The sequence below is a fragment of the Antechinus flavipes genome, chromosome 4, assembly GCF_016432865.1.
Source record: "Antechinus flavipes isolate AdamAnt ecotype Samford, QLD, Australia chromosome 4, AdamAnt_v2, whole genome shotgun sequence".
NCBI lineage: Eukaryota > Metazoa > Chordata > Mammalia > Dasyuromorphia > Dasyuridae > Antechinus > Antechinus flavipes.
In genome coordinates this window covers 16,177,270-16,202,833 of record NC_067401.1, presented here as the reverse complement: position 1 = coordinate 16,202,833, position 25,564 = coordinate 16,177,270, and the positions used below count along the sequence as shown (strand labels likewise).

At 41.7% G+C, this 25,564-nt stretch overlaps 1 protein-coding gene across 1 annotated transcript; it reads right to left on the bottom strand.

Annotated features, from left to right (window-relative positions):
* Window positions 1–386: 386 nt before the first annotated feature.
* Window positions 387–24,587, bottom strand: YWHAG (tyrosine 3-monooxygenase/tryptophan 5-monooxygenase activation protein gamma). The gene is made up of 2 exons (XM_051991883.1): window positions 24,227–24,587; window positions 387–3,997 (listed from the first exon to the last, which is right to left on the bottom strand). Exons 1-2 carry the CDS (start codon window positions 24,311–24,313, stop codon window positions 3,341–3,343), a joined length of 744 nt encoding a protein of 247 aa, XP_051847843.1. The 5' UTR covers window positions 24,314–24,587; the 3' UTR covers window positions 387–3,340.
* Window positions 24,588–25,564: the final 977 nt, after the last annotated feature.

Below are 25,564 nucleotides of genomic sequence, written 5' to 3'. Positions count from 1 at the left end.
ACAGATTAAATACTAATCTGTCACTGAAGTGTATTACCTAAGAATTAAAATTCAGTTGTTAAAATGGAATTTTTTTCTTTCATCACACAAACCCCTAATTCTTGCTTTAAGCTGAGGGCAGGGGTTAGGGTTTGGGATTGTCCGAGAGAGGTCACGTGACCTTGATCATCCTGAGCACCCCCCCCTCCCCCCAAGCCACCAAAATGCTGAGACAACCTCTCCCAGGTACTGATGAAGAGACACTGTTAGTGGGAAGGACGTGAGTTTGGGGAGGGAGGGAGAGCCACCTCCTCCAGGTCCCCCAAAGTGCAGAGACCCCAGGGGCAGCAGGCCACGTGACCCTCGATAGAAAACGCAGAATCAACAAGACACAGAACACAGTCAAGTACGCACTGACATCAGATCTGTAAGTTTATTTGCTCAATGTACGACGGCTACATAATGACTCACATTCATGATATTCCATCACTGAGGAAAACCGCTAAGAATGGTCCGTGTGTGAAATAATTCCTTACAGAAACACGGAGTTGAAAAATAATCACTGATTAGACCTTAAAAATAGTTCACTGCATAACATGACAAAAAGCACAAAGGCTCATTCCAAGAACATAGTCATTGTTCTCCTACACTGTGATAGTTAGAATCTCACCGTGACAACAAACACCAGACATTAAGATTAAGCTAATACTGGTGCTTCTTTTGCTTTGTTTTCCTTTTTAGAAACAAAATAAGATATAATTGCATGTCACTATAGCAACATCCATAACAGATCAATTTGTTACGATCACTATTTGGTAGAGCGAACTTTACCCCCAAAAGAAAAAAATAAATTAAAAAACTTTAAAAAATTTTGAAGACTTAATTTTTTTTTTGTCATAGGAATACATAACATCTACAGTATAAGTTAATAAATCTCAAGCTACTGTATAGAAATACAACACTAGCATGCACAATATGGTATCAATAGAGTAATGGAGGAGCAGTCATTTCACTGGAGAAACAGTATCATAGGCAAGTGCATTTCTTAAAAAACAAAAATAAAACAACAACAACAAAAAAAATAAAACCAAAGAGGAAAGATCAATGAAGCTGCTTAAGAATCCAATCCCCATCCCCACTCGTCCCAGCCTCTGTGTGATCATGGTCTGAAGGGTTCACTAAAAGCAGCCAGAGCCAAAGCTGAAGTTTAAAAAAAAAAAAAATAGGTTTTGTAATTCCAGTAAATTACTTCCAAGTTATACAGGTAGGGACAACACTGCTCACATCTGGACATGAATTTAAATTATTTTAAAGTAAAAAAGAACCACACCCCCTCTCCTTCCCATCCAAACTCATCACTCCATGGCATCTACTCAACGTATCAACTGGCAGCGTAAGCAGGAATCCAGGTTTTTGCTGTTTGTCCTTTCAGTAGGGGGCATTGAATTAGGATTTTCCCTCTAGTTCATGGAGATGAATTTCTAAAGGGAGTCACTGGAGGGAAGACTATGTGATGTTACACATAATACACATAATTCCACGGTACAATAATGATTTCTTCTGACTTCACTGGCATTTGGGTCCAGTTTTCCTGATTATAAATTTTGGTATATAAATTTAGCAGAAATATTTGTCAATTATTTTTTCATTCAATTATTTACTTATTCTTGTTTAAATGAAGGGACAAAAAGCCAAAATATCTGTGACCATGAGACTTCAGACACATTATGGCAGTTTTTAAGGAAAAAAAAAAAACTGAACACAACACATAAGCAACACTGATATATCATGTTTATAGATTGGTTTCTCCAAAAGGACTCGAGGCTTCCTGGAAACCAATTGGTGACAAGAGTCCTGCATCTTCCTTCTATCCCAATCAAGTAAAGCTCCATCTCCAGCACTCAGCACAGTGCCAGGCACACAGTAAGCACTCGATCAATGCTTGTTGATCGACTAACTAAATAAATTAGAAGGGAATGGGAATCAACCTCCAATTTCCTATGCTTTGATTTTTTTAAACGTTGGAAAGGTCAAAAGGAAACAAGCCTTTCAGTCTAAATTTATCAGGATCTGTATCCATTTATTTTCTGACTAAATAAATGAATTTGGGGGATGGCAGGAAGGGGCAGGAGTGACATTTCCCTTTTTTTTCTCTAAGAATGGACAGTTGCAGGGCTCCCTCAATTTCCTAGGGTCGTGTTCATATGAACCTCGCTCTTCCACTGTGGATTTCTCTACCAAATGGGCTTCTAGCACCTGAAGTTCCTCTCACTGTACCTCCCCCAGGCCTCCTAGAGCGGCCACTGAGCTCCCACATAATCCAACAGGTGACCGATGCCGTGGGCTGAAGGTACAGTGAGAGAGAGTCAAGTGAAAGGGACTGGCAGTGTAATCCCTGAGGAAGGAGCTGGGGTGCCATCCTGGAAAGCCAACACGACACGTGACATACAGACCTGAATTTTCTCTATTGTGTGGGGGGAAGGGGGAAGTGTTTACTAGAAGCAGGCTTGAGGAGAGGGATTAAAGTGTTGTAACTGGTTTTGGTGAGTCAATAGCAGGAAAGGAAAAGAACAGAGGACAAATCCCACCGCCACTTGCCAAGCACCTGTAGTTACCCACGAGCCCCGCTGCAGAGCGGCTCCGCTGCCCCCCCGGCGAGCCGCCGGCCGCCGGGGGAGCGCAGGCTCAGGAAGAACAGAACACCAAACACCCAAGCGAATGATGGACACGAGAGATGGCTTGATGTCACGTATGGCTGTCATGTAGAATACTGTAAACTGTAACTTACTGTCAATACTGCAAAGCTAACGGGCGTCTCGGAAGTTAACGCGGCCTCGTCTTAAGGCTAAAGGAGCCGCCATGTTGGGGATTGAAGCGATGCCAGGACGGGTAGCGTGCACCACGGAAGTACAGCACTACGACACAGGAACTATACACAGCACCCACAACTCAAGACATGAGCACATGAACATTAAAAAAACCAAACAAAAAACAGAACTCTTACTGGAACCACAGAACTTATTCAAACGAGGGCCAATCCATTCAAGTTGTTTTTTTCATCTTAAAACCCTATCACTAGCAATAAGTTAACTCAAAGACAGCTCCACTCGGATTAATCTACAGAACAGTCCGTATGCCAGCGTGAGGCTGCCACTCCACACCCGCACAGCCAGCCCGACTCTCCACTAGTGGTATTTTGGCAAAAATGTCAAAGAGGCAATCAAAGATAGGCCGTGGGTTCCTCCCTGGGAAGGTCACCCCCTCCCTTCCCCTCCCCCACCCGACCCCCCCCCAACTTGTGGGAAAAAAATAAAGACTGCAGTAGTAGCATCAGCGTGCGGCTGCCAGTCCACCCGGGGGCTTAATTGTTGCCTTCTCCGCCATCGTCGTCTTGCTGATCACTGGTCCAGAGCGTTAGGTTGTCCCGGAGGAGCTGCATGATGAGGGTTGAGTCCTTGTAGGAATCCTCGTTGAGGGTGTCCAGCTCGGCGATGGCGTCGTCAAAGGCGGTCTTGGCCAGGTGGCAGGCCTGCTCCGGGGCGTTCTGGATCTCATAGTAGAAAACGGAGTAGTTGAGGGCCAGGCCCAGCCGGATGGGGTGGGTGGGCTGCATGTGCTCCTTGCTGATCTCGTGGGCCTCGCTGTAGGCCTTCTCCGAGGACTCCACCACCGTGGCCCGCTTCTCTCCCGTGGCCACTTCTGCCAGGTAGCGGTAATAGTCCCCCTTCATCTTCAGGTAGAAGACCTTGCTCTCGTACTGCGTCTCGCTGCAGTTCTTGATCAAGTAGTTGTCCAGCAGGCTCAGCACGTCCTGGCAGACGGCCTCCAGCTCCTTCTCGATCTTCTCGCGATAGGCCCGGACCATCTCGATCTTCTTCTCGTTGCCGTCGGCGGACGTCTTCTGCTCGATGCTGCTGATGACCCGCCAGGAGGAGCGCCGGGCCCCGACCACGTTCTTGTACGCCACCGAGAGCAGGTTTCTCTCTTCGTTGGACAGAGGTTCGTTCAGTTCGGTCACCTGGGTTGGGAAAGACAAAAAAGACATTCGAGTAAAGGTGATATTAGCCGCTGCAAACCATGTTTTACGCCATTGTTCAAGTTCAAGTAAGAGCCATTTAACAACGAGAACCTGCACAGAGGAACAAAGGTAGAGGAAGAAGAGAGGGGCAAGATGCATAAAACAGGCACAGAACCTCGATGTACCGTGTCTCGGGAGTCTGCCATCAAAATCTGGTACCTTAAACAAGAAGCCTAAATCAAGTATGTTAATTTATTTTTATTTTTAAAATTTTTTTGGAAATTTCTTTTTTTAATTTTATTTTTTATTATAGCTTTTTATATACAAAACATATGCATGGGTAATTTTTCAACATTGACCAGTCCGTTCCAACTTTTCCCCTCCCCTAGATGGCAGGTAGTCCCATACATGTTATACATGTTAAAGTATATATTAAATACAATATTTGTAAGTATGTTAATTTAGACCTCTCTTTGGGCATGCGACAGAGGTGAACAACCGTTGTTTCCATATTCAGATACTGGATCAGAAATCTGATGCTGATCAAAACCCAGTCTTCTTCCCATTGGGAAGAAATAACATTTTCACCCAGTTAAAACTCCAAAGAGCAATATATGCAAAAACGGATTTCTGGGACAAAGATGACAAAGCAAATTTAGAGCCAAATTAAGAAAGTCAGCAGTAAAAACGAAAAAAAAAAAAAGTTAACACTCTCAAATCATCTTCTACTTCTCTAGATTGCCATCTTAATATTCCAATAACTGAGTTGATTACACGTGCATTCATATGTGCACATATACACACACATTACCTTGGAAGGGACATGAGAGTGACTTAGATCTAGCTTCATTCATGAAACAGCAGCGCTTTATTACACTACACAAGGTTTTACTAGCACCTAACAACACTCATACACCCTTTTATGGTGAAATTAGAACCAAGCTCAACCTGCCATCTGGGGGAGGGGGTGAGGGGACAGAGGGGAAAATTCGGAACAAAAGGTTTGGCAATTGTCAATGCTGTAAAATTACCTATGCATCTAACTTGAAAATAAAAAGCTATGAAAAAAATAATTAAAAAGAAAAAGAAATTAGAACCAAGATTTTTTCCCTTTAAGGCCTCCATCCTTAATCCGGTTCATATAATTTTGTGAATTTAGTTTCAATAACATCACTTAACATTAATGTAGCACAAAGTTTTCTCTTCTGGGCTACCTCTCTTCAGAATAATGTGTAAACTCTTCTGCTTTGTGGATAGGAGAAACTCCAAAAAGCAAGCAACCTGGCCACGCCCTACAGAGTCAATCTCATTGCCCACAATTCCCCAGACTGACTCCTTAGAATCCCATCTACTTATGTCCCTGTTTATGCCATACACTAGGGAAAGGAGGAAGTGTGGAAATGTTGCCCCCGAAATCACAAATGACAACAGCTGAAATGTCTAACCATGTCATTCTCCTTAACCAGGTAACAACTCATTCTTACCACACCCGTGTGAGGGAGGTGAGCAAGGCAGAGAAGATAGGCAGAGTTCCCTGAATCTCCAGAGGAAGGCAAAGCACAGAAAAGGCTGGGGGCTGGTGCAAATCACAAGTAGCAGAATCCAGAAGAGCATCCAAATTTTCTGACTTCCGGCTGTGGTCCTTCCATTATACAACCCTACCTTAAAAATCCAAGTTTTGCCAAGCTATATTAAACTAACTTCTGGCCTATCAAAACCCATTAATTTGTTAGAAATTATGGAAACAGAACATCATATTAGCCGTAATTCTTTAAGACGATAAATCCAATCTTGCAAAGCTTTGTTTGCTAAGACCTCATTACAGCCACTACTATAAACTACATACCATTTAACAAATACATAAAAATTATATTTAAAAAGGACCTCAAAAGCCCTGGTCATCTTTTCATCTTACAGAGGGAAAAGCCAAAGTCTAGGAGTTAAGTGATTTGACTGAATCCACATAGGAGAGTACTAAAAAGCCTACATTTGAATCCAGTACCTGTAAACTCTTCTCCCCCCCCCATTTTATAATACCATGTTTGCTCCATGGTCTGATTCTCCCTTCCAGTGTCAAGAGGATTGTGGCGCTGTCATCAAGCATAATGTTTATTAAGAATTCTCTTCCTTGACACATTAAGGGATACAGCAATAGCAGGCTGCAAAGATGGCCAGGGCCAAATGCCTAAATTCCCAAGTGTAGAGAAATTCTCAAAATGTTAACCTCCCAAATGTCTCCCCCCACCCCAAGGCCAGACTCAAACAAAGCTAGATCACCCCTCACTCTTTCAACACATCAGAAACCACAGAACTATGCTGCTTTTTCCCCCCTCTTGTCCAGCAGCTACCTTTGTTACTTCTACTGTGCAAACCTGTCTCCTCTTTTCGATTTCTCTCCCTGGACTGGTCCCGATTATATAGCAAAAGCCTCCTACCTGATTAAAGTTTTTCAGCCTCTAGACTCCCCAACCTTTCAATCTGGCTGGCAAGGTACCCCCAAAATAAACTGTTTCTATTATCTTTGCTATGTTGCTCCCCTGTTCAAATTCTTTTATTGACTCTCTACTGCCTTCAAAATAATACCCAATTCCTCAGTCTGTGGCAGAAGAGTCTGTGAAAATTCCTTTGATCCTACCTATTCATCCCCAATCTCCCCTGGCTCTCAATCTTGAATACTCTGGGACACCATCTTTAAACAGTCCTATTCCTACCACTAAAAAAAGATCTGTCATACTTGGGGATGGGGAGAAGAGGAGCTGAAGGGCAATAGACGTTAATGCTATGCTATTAAAATCGTATTATTCATGACTGACAGATGAAATTTACTAGTAAAACAGCCCTTTGTTAAACAATTAAACGACAATAAACAAGTTTATTGAGACAAAAAATATTGTATAAAACTCGTACTCAAAAGTGTTTTTTAACTAGACAAATTTATTGCAATATATTTCTAGCACTTGTGAATTACTTTATTTGATCATTGACTATCTAGATCTGGAAAGCACATGGGATTACTAAGCACAGCACTCCTTGCTATAATATAATATCTCTTTCACTGCAACATGAACCTTGGGTGCTCAAGACTACCAAGATTAAGTTCTGGCCCTTTCCCTAAATCATGCTGCCCTTATTGGAAGGGCCAAAAACTATTTAAAGCCCCAATTGCCTCATCACTATATATCATAAGGCCTTCACCAAATAAGGATTTCTTCAGAGGCACTCAAAAGTTAGCAATCTGACTTATAGAAAGAAGTATGGTTTTTACTAATTCTCAAGCTTTTAAACTGCAACATTATGAAATAATACTATTACCTTTAGATCTAGTAACTCAAGTCACATTCGGAAAATCCCCAAAGATATTTCTCTGCCAATAAAGTCCAGACACAAGATCCTTTAATTTCTAAACACGGAACTGTGTCATTCAGCCCTTAAACAAGAAACTTAACATCTATTAATTTGGGGTGAGGTAGTCACTTGAATGGGAGGGAAAGTGTATTTTTTAGTAGGGGGAGAAGATATTTATGTTTTAAAACAATGAATAAAACCAGTTTTTAATTCAAATAAAGTCTAAAACTTTTGAACATATCACAATTTACTACTGGGAGTTTAGCAAGAAATGTAGAAAAACTACAAGGTTTTATTCCTCAGAGCTTTTCCTGCTTAAAAAAAAAAAAATCTAGTTCAAGAATTCACTCAATTGGCTCCAGTTCTGAGATATACACAATCCTAGTTCAAGTTCAAATTTCACTTAGTGGGTCAAAGGTGCCAAAGAAAAAAGGCTGTGAGGAAAGGGTAACCAATATCTCTATTAATCACATCAACAATTTATTACTAAACTGCTCTGCTATCACATGTGCAGCACGCAAATGGATAGCAAAGGTAAATAGATCTTGGCTAAGAGTTGCCTCTTCAAGGAAACTTTGCTGCTCCTGGAAGACATTTTCATTTTTCATTTCAGCAATGAATACATTATTTGTAAATTTTCTAACTCCTCAGCTGCTAGAAGAGACATACATCAAGGTTTCTCTTCCCAAGTAAGATTAGAGTATCCTGAAGAGACACTGCACACCCATTAGAAAGAGCAAAGTAGAGCATATTGAGATCCCTGGGATCCAGAGGCCCTTCTAGCATGTCCAGGGTTAGATACAACAGAGATCTGCTCTCTACAAGCCCAACATATATACAATGAGCATTTGCTTCGAGAGCTCCAGTGCCAAAAGCAGAGAGCAGACTGGCCTGCTTCTGAGAAGGCTGCCAACATATGGCCAACTCTCCCAGAGAAAGGTTCTTCAAAGATGGAACTGATATCTATCCTCCCCAACTCCTAGTCACTGTCCCTACTTTCATCCCTGGGGCCATGCAGGACTTCTAGTCAATCTTACCTAGAATGGTCCTTTAAAAATCAAAAGGCAGCTCAAGCCATTCCTATGCTAACTCATCCCGAGTTTGGGACCTTACAGCAGTTTGCACAAAACATCAATATTGTCCCCTTACCAAAGCTGCTCATTAATGCCCTCCACAAAGAGAAGGCAGACCAGAGCACTCCAGAGGGTTTAGGAGCTGGAGTAACACTAGCTAAAAGGATGAATTAACTTTGGGGGGAGGAGGGATGCTCCATTACCCTCTTGATTCATATTGGGTTTGCTAATACCCCCTTCCAGTTCTCCAGCCCCAATTTGAAGAATAGCTAACCAGATCATCTCTTTTAGACTCAGTTGATGGAGATATTACATACACTTCTATGAAACTATGTTGTTTCAAAATGTGGTTTAAAATTCTGCGCTTGTGACACGTTTTCATGTTACACATTTGAAAACATTATAACTGGCACAGAGTAGTGTAACAGAAAAGCACATGGATTACTGCTGATACAAGTCAAATTCTTATACTCAGTATCTTTGTAGACAGAGGGTAAAGTGAACTTTCTGGAAATTTTGTCATTTGTTCTGTGCATTAATTCTAAAGTTGTCCCTTACAAATCTAAGAACAATTCAACAAAGATTTATTCTGGGGCCCACTAGGTGGCAAACTTAAGTGCTAAGGAGATGGAAAGAAATAAAACCATGATTCTCTCTCACAGCATATACAACTAAGGACATATACTAAGGAGACAATGTGATAAAAAATAGTTTGGGGTTTAAGTTCTGACGTTTGTGACTTTAGCCAAGTCATTTCCATTCTCTGAACTTGTTTTCTTCCCTGAGAAATGAAAGGGATAAACTAGATCAAGGTTCCCTCATCTGGAAAGTGACCTGTAAAAAGTATTCTGATATTCACACTCAGCAATTTCTTTCCCTTTAATCCACTGCATTTAAAAACATCATTCTGCACTAAAGCATTGTTGGTGGAATTGTCAACAGATCTACTCCAGAGAGTAATTTGGAACTAAGACTAAAGGGCAATCAAACTGTGCATACCTGTGGATCCAGTCCTGCCACTACTAGGTCTGTCCTCCAAAGACATCATAAAAGAGAAAATAACTCATATATACGAAAATATTTATAACAACTTTTTGTGTTTGCAAAGAACTAGAAATTGAGAAAATGATCATCAACTGGACAATGGCTGAACAAATTGTGGTAGATGAATGTAATGGAAAACTATTGTTCAGTAAGAATTGATGAGCAGGCAGATTTCAGAAAAGCCTGGAAAGATTTATATGAACTGATGCTGAATGAAGCAAGCAGAGCATTGTATGTAGAAAGAGAAACATTGTGTGATCAGCTATGACAAACGTAGCTCTTCTCAGCAATACAATCCCAAGATTTATGACAGAAAATGCTATTCACATCCAGAGAAAAAAACCATAGAGTCTGATGCAGATAAAATTGTATTATTTTCTCTTTTTTTGTTGTTTTTTTCTTTCTCATGATTTTTCCCTTTTTGTTCTGATTCTTCTTTGACAAGATAACTAATGTGGAAATATATTGAAGATGATTGTACACATCTAACCTAGACCTGACTGTTTAGTGTCTTGGGAAAGGGGAAGGGAAAGAGAAAATTTTGGAACACAAAATCTTACAAAAGCGCATGCTGAAAACTATCTTTATATGTAATTGGAAAAAAATACAGTACTATTATGAGGTAAAAACATAAAAATAAAAACATGATTCTGAGAATGGATCCATAGGCTTCACCAGCCTATTCAGTGACACACAAAAAAGGGGAAGAAGTTCTGGACTGGAGGTTGTCTAAGATCCTCCCAGCTAGTCACTGACAGATCTCACAAAACCACTACCAATATATAACTATGGACTTGTTTTATTTCTCAACTCCCACTAACCACCTAATAGAACATAAATATCCAGAGGGCATTGCATCTCCAGTATCTGGCACATGATACATTCATGACAACAATAGAAGGATGAATTTTAAATAAGAGGATCAATTAAGAGGTTGTTACAATAGTCAAGTTTGGTGGAAATGAGGGCTCTGAATGAAGAGAAAGATAAATTAATATAACAGGTGATAACTTGTGGAAGAATATAGAATACTACAATAAGAAAAAGCCATAGTAAGAGTCCAAAGATGGCTAACACTGATGAAATGAAGAAGCCAACAGGATAAGGCGTTGGAAGTGAAAGACTGTTCAGTTTCAAACATGGAATCTGCGGGGCAGGTGGGCACCTAAGTGGGGGGGGGACAGCTTGACAGAGATCCACAACTGAGGCTCAGGACTAGGGATAAAGATTCATGCAGATGGAAGAGGATCGGACTATTGTGAAAAAGTTGAGGAAGAAAACCCACCTTCAACACACAGATTTCTACGGATTTACCAGAAAGGGCTCCTGACCTGATAGCAGATTATGGTGCTTATGGTCTTACTGTGCCACTGTTTTTTACTGTGAACAACTCATTTCACTTGGCTCAAGGTTCTCCATTGATCAAGCAGAGGAGCCTGGACCATTGCTCATCACTAGGCTAGGGAGCTACTCATTAGGGGTTCGTGCACTTCAGAGTGCCAGGTATTTGAATTAAATAATGACATGTAAGCAAGCAAACATACCTGCTATAAACGAAATGTCACACTTGTAAGTATTAAAAGTATTTTTCAAATTTCGGTAGACGCTATAACAAAAATTCCACAGGAGTTTTTAGATATTATGTATTTCTTGATGTTGAAAGCAAAAAGGGTGCTCATGTTCAACAAAGTTGTAAAGTGACCGGGGTTCCTTCTTGTTCTAAAATTGTTTTGTTCCCAAGGCTATAAAGAGTCAATAGTTTTATCTTTGTGAATCACTAATGTCAACTCAAAACTATGTGCCTCTAAGCTCACACTTCTGTTAATAGGTAGAAAATATGTTAATAAGACACAAGCAAACAATTTTTCTTTTATCCTTTCTAGTAAAATGAGTTTCTTAAAGAATCACAAATGTGGAAGACAGCAATACTCAATGTTGGAGGCTCTGCAGAAAGATAAGCACCCAGATATACTATGGGTAGATTTATGAATTGGTGCAACTATTATGGAAAACAATTTGGAATTATTCTAATAACTCAAATGTCTCTACTCTGATCCAGAGACCTTCATCCCCACCACTAGAAGACATACACCCACAAGAGATCAAGGACTATAAGAAAGATTCCAGAAATATGAAAATGACAAAGAAAGACCTCACAACTCAACGGATGCTCACTGACTGATGATTGGCTAAACAGGCTGAGGTATGTAAATATAAATGAATGTTATTGGTGAATATGATGACTACAAAAGCATGGGAAGACTTCCGTGAACTGATGCAACAGAAATAGTAGAACTGGGAAAACGAAATGGGATTATAGCTTTGGAACACTGCATGTGATATCAAATTTTTGGATTTTTTGGATTGTTCCCCTGCCCACCTGTTTTTAACTGCTTGTTATAATGGAAAATTCTCTGGCAGGAAGAAGGAAGACTCATAAATACAAGTGATGAAGAAAAAAAGAGCCATTAAGACTAAACCACTTAAAAAGTAATATAGAGAAAAAAAAAAGTAATACAGATATATTGCTTTTAGGTTCCTAATCACAATAACTAATTTCATTAACTGCTCATTATAAAGGCCAATTAATGATATCCAGTCTTTCTTGGGGTACAACCAGGGCAAGGACCCAATTTCCTGACTTCTATCCCAGGACTCCTTTCATTTTATTGTGTGGTAAATGAACAGCACTGCAAATCAATATTCTTAAGAATCTACACATCCTGACTGCCTTCCTGTTCTCTCTATGAGTTCATATTAAAAGGAAAATAAAATGGGAACATCCTCGAGTTACCTATTTGGTCATTTCTTCAAGTAATCAAATAAAAATTTGAAGAGCTATAAAAGAACCTAAGGCTCAAGTAAAATCAATTTCATAGGCAGTTGGAACTAGGCTCTACAGGAAGGGACAAAATGAGCAACGGACACTAGCAACCACAATCAGGAAGCTAGAGAACCACTATAATGCTATATATAATACTTTTTAATAAAAACATCTTGTAATTCCAACCATGAAAACAAAGAAAGATACATACTGGGTGCTTGGTCCATTAAAATTAAAATACAACAGAACCTGAATTTTCTTGCTGGAAATAAATGTAAAGTTGCAACAAAATAATTTCCTTCTGTGACATGCCAAGATTCAGCTTAGTTTCTATCTTGAAAATGAACAATTTCTACTCTAAAAATTATAAACAAAAATTCTACGGCCTATTAGGGAGCTAACAATCACTATAAAAACTTTTCTTTATCTAAATATAATATGAAAATTATATTAAAATGCATGTATATTTACTTGAAATATATATATATGTATACACACACACACAATAAATGAATGAAAATATAAAACACCTTAGCATGAGAAGGTTCGACAAGACAGTCAGGACTTATTTCAGTTCTAAATTCTATCCTTACATTATATCCAAAAACTGCCTTGTTTGGAGATCCCCTCTGTTTTGTTTTGTCTTTAGCTTTTATTCCAGTTTAACCATTTAAAATACATATTCTAAAAGCACTGGTTTTCTCCTAGCACTGGAAGAAGTGTTCTCTATCCCCATCTGGACTTCAATGGTTCTATTTGAAAAATATGATCACCATGAGCGTCCTTTTCACTAATTTCTTCATAAAAATGAATTGTGCTCCCAAAATAAATAGAAATAGAACATTTTGGTGACCAGCTTTCTCGTACCCAGGCTCTTTAAGGTTAGATGGTGGTTCTTGGATGGCCACAAAAGGTCTTGGCCTTGTCTTTAAGCTTGAGTAGCCCGGCCACAATTAGGCTTCTAGGGCCGTCATTTTCGTACCATCATGAGATATCTGTGTAAGACTTGTGGGGCAGATTCCTTTCCACATGTTGCTCTTTTGTGATTCCTTTTCCTTTTTAAGCCTGCCCTTAACATTCATTTTAAACCCGATTTAACTAGGATCCTGCTGGGCTGACCCAGCAGCTTTGGGTCAAAGAGGTACAATAGGAGCTGCTCTATCTCTAACCTGAAGTTCCTATAAAGACCAGGAACATTTTTTAATCTGACTTATACATGATATGATTAGCAATACACTACTCCTCTGTGTACCACATCCTCAATTCTAATGTCCAAACTTCTGGTCCAATTTAGAGTTCTCACAAAGAAAATACATCATCGTGTACCACTAGTTCTTAGGACAAAATAAAATCCTGATGTGGTTAAATATCCAGGCTTCCTTGTGTGTCCTGTGACCCCACCTACTGTGGGCTACTTGCCCTTCTGCACATGACTGCCTCTTTCCTGGTTCTGCAGTTTGTTGCCCCCCAAACTGAGAATTCTCTGTTCCTTCTGACTTTTAAAATCTTTCAAGCTCTCGGGAACCAACTTCCTTGGAAGCTGAATTCTCATACCACCTTTTATGAAAAGCCTCCATCCCTGGGGCTAGCCATGTTCTACCCCGACTGCCCTAAATGACTATATATTTTTTATTTACTTAGTGTACAGACTGTACCTTTCTAAAAGTTGAATCTAAGTTCCCGGAGGGCATTTTTGATCAACCAGTGCCTAGCACCTGCAAAGCACTTAATATGTGCTTGTTGATTGATTGCTGAATCAATTTTCCAAGAATGAGATTAAATCATTCATTAGGGAGAGCAAAGGAAAGCAAAAATAAAGAGAGATTAGAAAACTCATGCTCTAATTAACTTCATCCTTGTCCTTGGGTGAGGGTGATGTGGGGAGGGGAGACAGAAAAACCAATTCTACTACAATGCAGGCATTAATTGTAAATGATTATCTAAGATGGTATCAGATATTGGTATCAAAATTATGTCAGACTTTAGCCTATTATTACTGAATCACCTATATAGTCATTAATATGAGAACCAAAAATATGGCCACAAAAATTATTTAGCAATACAATACAATACATGGAAGAAGAAAATTGTGAATACATACCATTTTGTCTGGAGGACCTAGTACTCTCAGAGTTCCACTGAATGAAATGTTATTAGATAATTTTCCATGTTTTGATGTAAAGAGAACACACATCAAAATAAAATTCATCAATTAACTGATGTAATCTCAATTAAGGACAAGTGTCCACAAACGATACACTTGAAGTGTATGAGAATTTAGGACTATAATAATGACCAAAGATGGCAGAATTGTTTTGGAATGCTTCCCTGGGGAGTTACAGAACTCATCTAAAAGATACCATCTAGTAGACTTCTAAAACGGCTAAACACAAGTCATTCATGTGTACAAAGATCTGCATCTATTTATTCCTTCAGCCCAGGAGCACTGGTTAATTGTCAACCTAAGAGATGACTGACTTCGAATACACAATAAATAAATGGCAGTTTAGTAATTATACAGTGTAGTACTGGCGACTGCTAAAGAAACGGAACAAATTAAAAAGCACCACATGAAGTCCAAGTCAAAATAGTTAAAAGAAATTAATAACTAATAAAAAGACTAAACTAGGAAAGACTAATTAGCTTTTAACAAGGTAAATTTTTTTTAGAAGCAACATATGGGACATAAAGAAAAAACACATTCCAGATTATAAAGAGAAATACCACAAGAACAATTATGTCATAGAAGATCTGAAAAGGTGACACAACTGTCAAATTTTCAACTAGTTTATTACAGACTAAGAAACTATTCCTAGGGGATGCTCTTAAATTTTAATCAAAGAAAAGATATTATAACACTAGATTAGAAGTACTTGGATAGTAGTCCTGTAGGAAAACCAATTTCTGACCCTGCTTTATGCGTCTTCCTGATTTTCTTCCTCTTTGCCTCATGCAGAGGTGGCTGTGAATTACCCAAATGCTGAGAAATCCTTTAAAGGCAACAATCGAATAAAATGTACAGCTACATTTGTATCTTGAAGATTAGCTTACATATAGAAAGACTGGTTACCAGAGGTTTGACTCCCAGGTATTTTTTCAGAGGGGAAAACAGGGAGTTCATCCAAGTTCCTGCAGGAGCACCCAGAAAGGTTATAACCTGGCCTACAAGAGGGAATAGGTACCTATAAGAAATCATAGATTCTTTAATTATTATAGTATCATAAATTTGGTTCATCTGATGGGATTCACTTAAAGAGCTTAACTGATGATTATTTTTCCAATCAGATTTTTTTTTCTTTCTCTTTAAATGAATCCACTTCTATTCCACGGACAATTTTTGTTTTTACAGTGTTGCCATTACATCACTGTTCTAACAGACAGTAAAATGGTGATAAAAATGATATTCCTCTCATCTCCAAAATTACTGGCATCATGATTAAAAGTAATGAATGGCCTGATCAGATGTTAAATATTTAGAAAGACAACATGATACTTTCAAAGACATGCAAAAGGCAGTTACATACACAGTTCCTAACCAAAGAGAGAGCCAATCATCATCCTCTTCTCTTATCTGGACTCCCCGAAACACCATCTTTGTTTTGAGTTCATCAATTTTGAGTTTCACCAATTACACTATTTCGATTTTAAAAATCTAACATCTAAACTGGGCATTAATTATACAGATAACTTCAGTTTTTGGTCAAGATCCTTTAGACTCACAAGATTAGCCCCTTTTCTCTATGTAGCCTTATTTTAGCTAGGTGATAAACGATTATAAAGAGCTAAACTTGTTTCTGAAGCCTCCTGATGAAGCCTTGATTCATGTGGAATCATCCAGTTTTTCAGTGCTAAAGAAATATGTCCAAGTCCCCAAAAGGCAAATTAAATCTCTACTGCAGCTAAACTGACTTCTTGTTGATTAAGCCCTTACATTTTCTCCTCAGCTCTTCAACCTCGAGGCCCCCCTGAAGGGTCCGATGCCAATCAAGATGAAGGGGCTGTCCTTGAAAATGAAGGCCCTTCTCCACTCTGCTGTCACCTGATTAATAGAAAGAAAGCAGCTCCTCTTCTCCCAGCTAGGAATGAGTTTTAAAGGTGGCCAGTTAGGGGTCCACACCCCTCCCATTTCCAATCATCTCAGTTGCTAAGAAATCAAAAAAAGGACAAGTATGGAGAGCCCTTCCCCTCAGATTTTACCCCCATCCACCTCTGGCTAGGGTCTCATCATCGCTGCTGGGTGGGGGGTGATCAGAGCTGGAACCCCTCATGAATGTGGCCCTACCTCTGCTGTACTTTAGAGACAGGCCAATCCATTTTTTGATAGCTCTGCTGGCTTTTCTTTGGAAAACCTAAAACAGTCTTCAAGATCCTAAACCCTCAGGCTTCCTTTCCAACTAATCCTCAAATGAATGCAAGTCCTGGGCCCCTCCCAGCCTGGTCACTAGCTTCCCTCATCAATGACCTTCCTAAACCAATCACAGTGCTCTGACCATACATTCTTCTCCACACATGGCTTGATCAGAGATTACTGGACTCTTGTGTCACCTTATTCCTGGAACTTACCATTTTATTTCTATAACATTATAGCGTTATAAAGCAATAGCTTTGTTTGGCTGTTCCCCATTAGCCCAGGCTACAATTGGCTAATCTGATACTGTAATACAGTCAAGGGAAACTGGGTGGTACTGCAGCAGACTGGGCACCAGATCTGCCATCAGGAAGGGTCAGACCCTGCTGTGTGACAAGTCACACGGAAGGAAATGGTCAAGGAAACCCCAAATGAGTCATGAAGAGTCAGATCTCACCCTCAAACGCCTAGACCTCGTTCAGACAATAAAAAATACCATCTTACATTAGTGGATATTGACTTTTTGAATCCCAATGTAAGACTTTACATTTCTCCCCACTGTACTTCAAATTGTTATCAATACAATGTTTTAATTGATCAATGTTTTTGGATCCAATCCATTCCCTCTGTAAGTGTTAAGGAAGCAATCTTTATAATCTTATCCAAAGACCTTTATTTGGCCTATCTCCCGTTTCCTTCTGCAATGGGGAGACGAGTGAAAGGAAACAAGACAGAAGCTTTCAGTGTGTTCACTGGTTCAGGGCCAACACAGAAAACCCAAATTGGCATAAATAGTTAATTGCTCACTCTAGTCCCACAACAGGTAACTAAAATACCAAACTTCAACACACAAGAACACTTCTCTCTCTGAAGCTGCTGTTTCCTAAATTTTTTAGCCAGTCTTCTCCATAATTCTAAGTGCCTCAGGTATCCCTGCCCCCATCGTCCCTTGAACTGATACTCTCCCAATTCTCCTAATGGCTCCCGGCCTTTCTCTTGATTTTCGCTCTCAAACTCCAGGACTATGAGCACTGGAACAAATCTGTATCAAAGTCCACTGGCGGGGTGTAGAAGGGATTCTTGCACTGCTGCTGACCCACGCTGGGCCTTCCCTGCTGAGGCAGGATAATTATTCATTCATTACCTTTTGGCCGAGATGCTGGATTGCTACAAAGGGGACAACAGAGACTCAAACCACCCTAGAATTCCTTTTTAGAAGTGCATTTCTCTCTGGAGCTACGTCCTGGTCCCACAGGCAGCTTATTTCCTGAATTGAGATTCCTGCTCCAAGTCCTAGTGACATAGCCATCATTCCTCTCAAGAGAACAGAACTCCAACCAAGCAAATTTTAGGCATCATAATTCCTTCCCTCAAACCCTATCCTAGATCAGGTTTAAATCCTGTTGCTGCCTTCTTGCTGGCCCACTGCAGCTGCCTTTTCACACTCAGCTGTTTGGGGGGGGGGGGTGCTCTTTAACTGTCCCTCCTCCACTGCCAGCTGCCCACTGTGATCACTGTCATATTCCCGGCCCTGATAACAGTCCTACTAGTGACAATTATTAGAGATGAAAGGACAATTCACATCATACTTGTGATGTGGTCAAGCTATTCTAGAGGACAAAAAGGGGAAAACGAATGATTTGTTTGTTTTGATGGCAAAAATGTTTAAGTGAAAAAAAAATCCTTCTAGTTCCATTAAAAGATCTGCATGTAAAATTTGAGCCCCAATTGCCTATATATGATCAGAAATCATGCCCTCCATAAAACCAATGTTCAATCCAGACAAAGAAAAATCTGCTTATGAAAGACTGACGGGGGAAATGCACATATGTAGGCAAGTGGGCTCACTTGTGCCGAAAGGTTATTGCAAGGAACATCTCTAAAAAAACGGAACACCGGGCAACAATTGGCAGAAGACGCCTACTGAAGCTCCACACGATTCCATGACTGGCACAAAATGGCTCATTTCTATTCAAAGAGCAAATATCTCATCACTGTTCGACTGCAAGCGCTTTGGCAGCAGCAGGAGGATGAGAGCTAGTAGCTTTAAACAAAGTATGTAGTTTCTTTATGTGGAAAACATACTGTGACCTTTGCCCCTCTGTTCGCAGCCGTAATTACAGAATGTAGTCAGATTCTAGAAATCAAATCAAAAGCCACGAGGCAACCAGAAGCAAGGCTCTGTTTAAGTGTTGCGCTGTTTGTTTTCCGGGTAGTGCTGTTTGGGGGGACAGGGGTAAAGGTCAAGATGGACAATTTCATCAATACGTATCTGCCAAGCTTTCTGTAACATAGTCTTAAGAATTGACTGTGTGAGTGACTGTGTACAAGGATAGACAGGATCAGCCGTGGAGTCAGGAAGGTCCGAGTTCAAATCCAACCAGTGACGCACACTGCCTTATGTCACATGGTAGTTACTCAGCCTCTGAATAACCCAGGCAACACTTTAAGACTAAGTTACAAAAGACAGAGTGATCTGCATCCACAAAAATGTTTCTACACTTCAAAGGTACAAGCAGAAAAATAGCACGGTCACACCCTAGCTGCCTTATGGAGAAAGTCAGCTTTTACAAAGGGGACAGGAGGGGAAAGAATCATTAGTGAGATGGGGTGTTTGTACTTTTCATTAAGAGGCTGCTAAACAACATTAATATTCTGTTCCTAGAGAAAAAAATTCTGTTCCAACCAGACAGGACCCAAATGTAGTATTTTTTGGTGAATCCTCACATTATCAGGCAGTAGAGCATCCATTAAGGAACCTTCAAATAGAACTGGAAAGAAATGCTTCCTTAGAGATGGGGGTGGGGAGGGGAGGGAGAAGAAGAGCTTTTCAATACATTTGAGAAGGCTCCTCCCTCTACCACAAACCCTGACTTAGTAACTTAGGCTTGGAGTCAGACTCCAAAAAAATTCAACTGGGTGAACATTGTGTGGTTTCTGGGTGCCGACTGGCATCTTTTAACAGAAATCCAACACTTAGCACAATGTCTGGCACACAATAGGTACTTAAACATTTGATTGATTGATATGCAAACCAAGCAGAGTCAGGGTATATGTTTCCACCTGGCACTTATAACCATCAATATGTTTAAAATATTATCACTATATCCCTATTTGCTGTAAGATTTTATTTAGTATATTTCCTCTCTGGGCAATGATAGGAACATCTGGCTTTCTACTGGATTTCATAGGATAGAAAGCTAGAAATCTTTATCCTTTGGCTTAAATCCAGAATTTGACTTATTTGAAACTACTTCTAAAATATAATAGAGAGAATTTTAAGAATTGCAAAGCACTTACAAACATCCTTGTATTATATCACATATATATGTGGGTATGTACATATCTATAGATATATAGGTATTACCACTATCCCCACCCACATTTTACAGATGAGGAAACTGAGGCAAAGAGGATACTTGACTTACCCATGTTCATTGAGTTAGAAACTGTTTGAAGTTGAATTTGAACTTGGGTCCTCCTGACTCTAGGTCCAGCACTCTTTCCCTGAAATCTGACCATAATCCTAGGCTAGATTTAGATTTCCTACCCCTAGTTCTCTATCTAAATATTTAAGGCTTAAAAAAAGATGAGCTGAATAAGGCTCTAGATTATCAAGGAGACAGGAATCTTAAGGTTGGCTGAAATTTACAGAGTGAACCTCACATCACTGGGAAATGAATGTGAACTATCTGCATTTTTGTTTTTCTTCCCGGGTTATTTATACCTTCTGAATCCAATTCTCCCTGTGCAACAAGAGAACTGTTCGGTTCTGCAAACATATATTGTATCTAGGATATACTGCAACATAGCTAACATATATAGGACTGCTTGCCATCTAGGGGACGGGGTGGAGGGAGGGAGGGAAAAATCGGAACAGAAACAAGTGCAAGGGATAATGTTGTAGAAAAATTACCCTGGCATGGATTCTGTCAATATAAAGTAATTATTAAATAAAAATAAAAATTAAAAAATTAAAAAAAAAAGAATGAGCCTCACATCTATCCCCTATCACTCCACCCTCCCCATCAACCCACCTTTAAGGTGGATAGTTTTTTTTTTCCTTAAGTAGGTCCAGAGAAATTAAATTGTTTGTACTCATGATCTAATTAATTAGCAATTCAGTCAATCAATCAATATTTATTAAGCACCTACACAGTTCCAGGCACTGTACTGAGTGCAGGTCTCTCCCTAGTCTGAGTGTGTTATCCCATAGTGGTTCTCCAATCAACTATGGAACTCCGAGGTCCCAAGAGGGAAGAATTCCCATCACTTGAAATAAGGGTTGGCAGACAGCCACCTCTGAAAAGCCTGCAGAGGTATTATTACTCCATTAGTGATAATGGTTATTGATCCAGCCATCCTGGAATATATGCAGTTTAAAAAAAAAAAAAAAAGCAAATTTAAGATATAAAGATTCCGAATTATCATATTATACTAGAAAGGTGATTTCTTTAAAATCAAGGAAATTTCCAAATCCCTTGTGAAATATAATAGGTTAAGATAGTGAAGGTTTTAATTGTCACCCATATAGATTCCTTTTCTTTCCCAAGGCAGTTGCAAGTACCAGTAGCCTATTTAGAAATATTAACTTCTTAGCAAACTACCACAAAATCCAATATAAAAAAGGTATAGTCTGGAATATGAGAAACAGCAAGGTACTCTTCAAGAAAAAAAAAAAAAAGACATCCATTTAGCTTCTAGAGGAACAGTTGAAGAAAAAGAATTATCAATTCAAATCAATTTATATCCTTCTCAGATATTTCATCATTTTTCTTTTGAGACACCCATAATACAACCACTGTTGCTTTAAGTATCTAAACAGGGGGGGCAAGATAACTGAGGCAGAATGATGGCTAGAAATAGTAGCCACTACTAGTGGAGAGCTCAGAACAAAAACTCTTCCATAAGGATGACAATTAACATTTATACAGTGCTTATCATGTGCCGAGCATGGTGCTACTGAATTTTACAGTTCTCTCATTTGATTTCTGTAACAACTCTGGGAGGTAGGTGCCATTATTATCCCCATTTTACAGATAAGGAAACTGAGGCAAACATAAGTTAAGTGACTTGCCCCAGAAATCATGGGTTTCCTTTGGTTCTGTTCCAGGCTCCCTCCCCCCATTCTAAAACAAGTAAGGTTACACAGCCACTATATGTGTCTAAGGCAAAATCTGAATTCTGGTCTTCCCAACTCTAGGCCTGGCTCTGTATCAGCTGAACCATCAAGCTGCTATAAGTCACACTCTCTAAGGAGGTGAGATTTGAATGCTGGTCTTCCAAAGGTTTTAGGCTGCTGCTGAATCTTCCATACCACGTGAACACTTTTCATAAAAACATTTCCCATTATTCAAGCCCACACCCCATGATTTGATTATTGAGCTCTGTTACTACAAGGCCCGAGTATAAACCCATCTTTTTTTTCAAGCTTATGTTAAGTTCATTTTTAGGAGAAATTTTTGTTTAAAACTAAATCCGAATGTAGTGTAAACATGCCATGAATTTCAATCATTAGCTGCTTATCGATTGCTATTTGTATCCCACCGTTTGTCATCCTACAAAATGGCTAGAGATGATATTAAAAATAGAAAGATGATCAGTCCCAATGTACATCTGGAGGTCACCCATTAGTATGTCTAAAGGCAAAGCGATCCTGTGCAAAGATTCCAGACAGCAGAACCACCCATCAGAAATCCTGTCCCAAATTTCCTTTTTCTCCAGTGGGGTATATACAATCACATTTTCAATCCCACTTGCCTCCTGTATTATCGCATTTCTGCATTACCTTGGCCATGGGCCATTCGCACACTCCCTACCACCTGGGCGCATTGCAGCCTCGGTGCCATTATGTGTGACATCACCGTGTTGCTAAGGCAATGAGTGCGAGGTCATAAGCTTTCCTGCAAAACTGCAAATGAGGAAGAGTTAGAAGGTTGGAAAGACAGAGCAGTCAAGACAAATCCCTTGAAGACGAACGCCTGTTAAAACGCTGGGGCTAATGAACTGAAAAAGAAGAAACTGAGGTTTGAATTTAAGATTAAAACCCATCAATGGTACCAATATTATGTGGAAATTCAGATGAGAGCCTCCATCCCCAATTGTAACCTAATTCTGGCAAGGCAGCTTCTACCCTCACAATCCTCTTCTAAAACATCTAAACATAAAAGGTTTTAGCATGGCCTACTTTAATGATCCAGTTCAACCTACAAAGGTAAGACTGAAATCATAATACATGGGCTTGTCCAATTAAAGAAGGCTTCTATGATACACTTGGTTCATTCCGTCATCTGGTTTTAAAATCGGAATATTTTTAATATCTTGGTTACATAACTGTCTACCTTTGTTATCTATTTGTCAGGATACCTGAAGGGAGCCGTCAAATATTAGGAAAACTGAGGCACCCCAATACCCCCCCCTCCCCCAGGTCATGCCATTTTTCCAAGGTTCTTTTGGTCTCCTTCCAAGCCTTCCTGCCTGCCTCCCTCCCCCATCCCCGAGCATGCTGACATGTTCCCCCTCTGATAAATGTAAGGTTACTGAGAAAATGCTGCAATATAGGCAGGCATCTGTGCACCAGACAGGCTGCGACATTTCAAGATCAGCATTCCCTTTTCATCAGCAGGAGGGCACACTCCAGCCTTTTCTTTATTAAAGGGAGAAAAAAAGAGCTCAGACCTGTCTCACGAAACAAATAAAAAACATTTTCCCCCTTTAAAGCAACCCCTCCCTCCCTCCACCCAGTCTAGCCTCTCTGCAATATGACAAATGCAGAATCTTCTGGAATGACTTGATACTGCCTCCCACGATCGCTTTGTTTGCAAGATCAGATCAGAGAGATGATTTTTTTTTTTTAACTTATAGGGATTTCAAAAGATGTATGCCTGCATTTAAAAAAGAAACAGCAAATGTCATAAATTGAACCACTTCCCTCGATGCATAATCTTTATTTTAAGAGGAAATACTGCACGTTTCAATTGACAAGGGTAAGGGAGGGAAAAAAAACGGAGATACGTTCGAGACAATGAAAAGAAAATGATAAAATGGTAAAATGCCCCCCAGCCCCCACCCCTCCTCCCCGAAGACAGGAAGAAGAGAGGAGAAGGAGGCGAGGGCATTTTTAAAGAATAAACTGAGCAAATAGAAGCCTCGCACGGCGATCTTGGAATGATTAGAATTTTTTTTTTTTTTAACAACTGACCCAGGATTTTTCTGCCTGCCTCCCCACCCCCCCCTCGATCCCTTCCTCCTGAATTCCTCCTGGGCTGGGGTGGGGGGAAGGGAGTGGTGGAGGGAGCAGGCGGGCGAGTGAATGGGAGAGGCGCCGCCCAGACCGACAGAGAAAGAGGAACCTCCGAAAGCGACCGCATGGACGCGGCGCCCCCCACCCAGCCCCACCCCACCCACTCCCAACACCCCCCACATTGCAGGGAGGGCACAAAAGGGAGCCCCCCGGCTATCTGGCAGCCCGGCAGGAAAAGATGTGGGGATGGAGGCCTCACGCCGGCCACTCGCCCTGTCGCGACACGAGGCCCTGTCGCGATAGGGCTCGGGTCGGGCCTGGCACTGTCGCGACAGAGGGAGGGGGCACTCACGTTCTTCATGGCCGCGGCCATGTCGTCGTAGCGCTCCGCCTGCTCGGCCAGCCGGGCTTTCTGCACCAGTTGTTCGCGGTCCACCATCTTCGCGGGACGGCTCGGGCCGGCTCCTGCGGGGCTGCGGGGCTGCGGGCTGGGGCGGCGGCGGCGGGGAGGGCGCGCGCGGCGAAGGCGGCGGCGGCTCGAGCCCGGGCGGCGGGCCGACCAATCACGTCGGCGGGACGGCGGCAGAAGTTGCTGAGGCTCCGGCTCCTGCTGCTGCCGCTGCTGTTACTGCTGCTGCTGCTGCTGAGGCTCGTGCTGCAAAGGAGGAACCCGGCGCGAGGCGGCTGCGGCTGCTGCGCGTGCCGCGGGAGAACAACCCCCTCCGACCACGCCCACGGTTCAGACGTCAGCGCGAGTCCCCGCCCCGCGCCCCCTTCCCCCTCTTCGCTTCAGCCTTCTCCTCGTCCTTCCCCGTCACCGCCTCATCCAGGCCTCCTGGGATACGTAGTTTTCTTAACAGGGAGCGAGTGCCCTGACACCGTCTGGGCTGATGCGGAAAAGACTACACTTCCCAGGAGGCTTTGCGCAGAGCTCCTCGGTCTTTGAAGGAGGGGAGAGGCAGGGTAGAGCGAGGCTGTTCGCAGCAGGGCACCTACAGCAGGAGGGAGGGGCCTGGGGGGGAGAGACTGAGCCACAGGGGGCGGGAGTGGAGGTAGGGGTGGGGGTGGGGGCCACCTTGGGCGGCGCGCCCCTCTCTCCGGGTTGTACTCGCAGCCGTGGGGGAGTGGGGGAGGGAGGGTGCGCCGTGCCATGCGTCACCCAGACGGAATGCTGATTCACTGCCTCCCGAGGCTCCGCCCCTCTCTCTGCGCAGCCCCGCCCGGCCCTGCCCGGGCCTAAGGGCCTCCCCCCTCCCTCCACTGTTCCCTGGAGCATGTGGCCCCTGGTTGAGTGGAGGGAAGGTGGGGGGCGCCCTTTTCTTTGGAGAGCACTGTCGCTCTCCTGCTCAGTAACCTCCAATGGCTCCCTACTACCCGTGGGATCAAATCTATTCTCCTCTGCTGGCCTGCAAAAGCCCCCCAGGACCGTAGCTGGGTACCTTTACTACCCCCTCCTCAAGTGTCCCCCTTCCTCCTCCTCAATCCCCGGCTCTACAAGGCCCAGCCCAAGAACCCCCCACGGCCCGGGACAGTTCCCGTCCGGTGTGCCCCGATTTGGCTAGTCTCGTCTCCTGGGAGAGTGAGTGGAGCCACCGGAGTCTCCCTTGTCCTGCCCGCCCTCCGGTACCTGGGATGCCGCCCCCTCATCTCCCGGCCCAGCTCATGACCCCCTCCCTTCTCCCCGCAACTG

Excerpts from the sequence above, each read along its gene's own strand:
- YWHAG (XM_051991883.1), bottom strand. The coding sequence starts at position 24,313 with ATGGTGGACCGCGAACAACTGGTGCAGAAAGCCCGGCTGGCCGAGCAG. Across the intron at positions 3,998-24,226 it reads TGGCCGCGGCCATGAAGAAC|GTGACCGAACTGAACGAACC; the intron begins GTGAGTGCCCCC and ends TTCCCAACCCAG.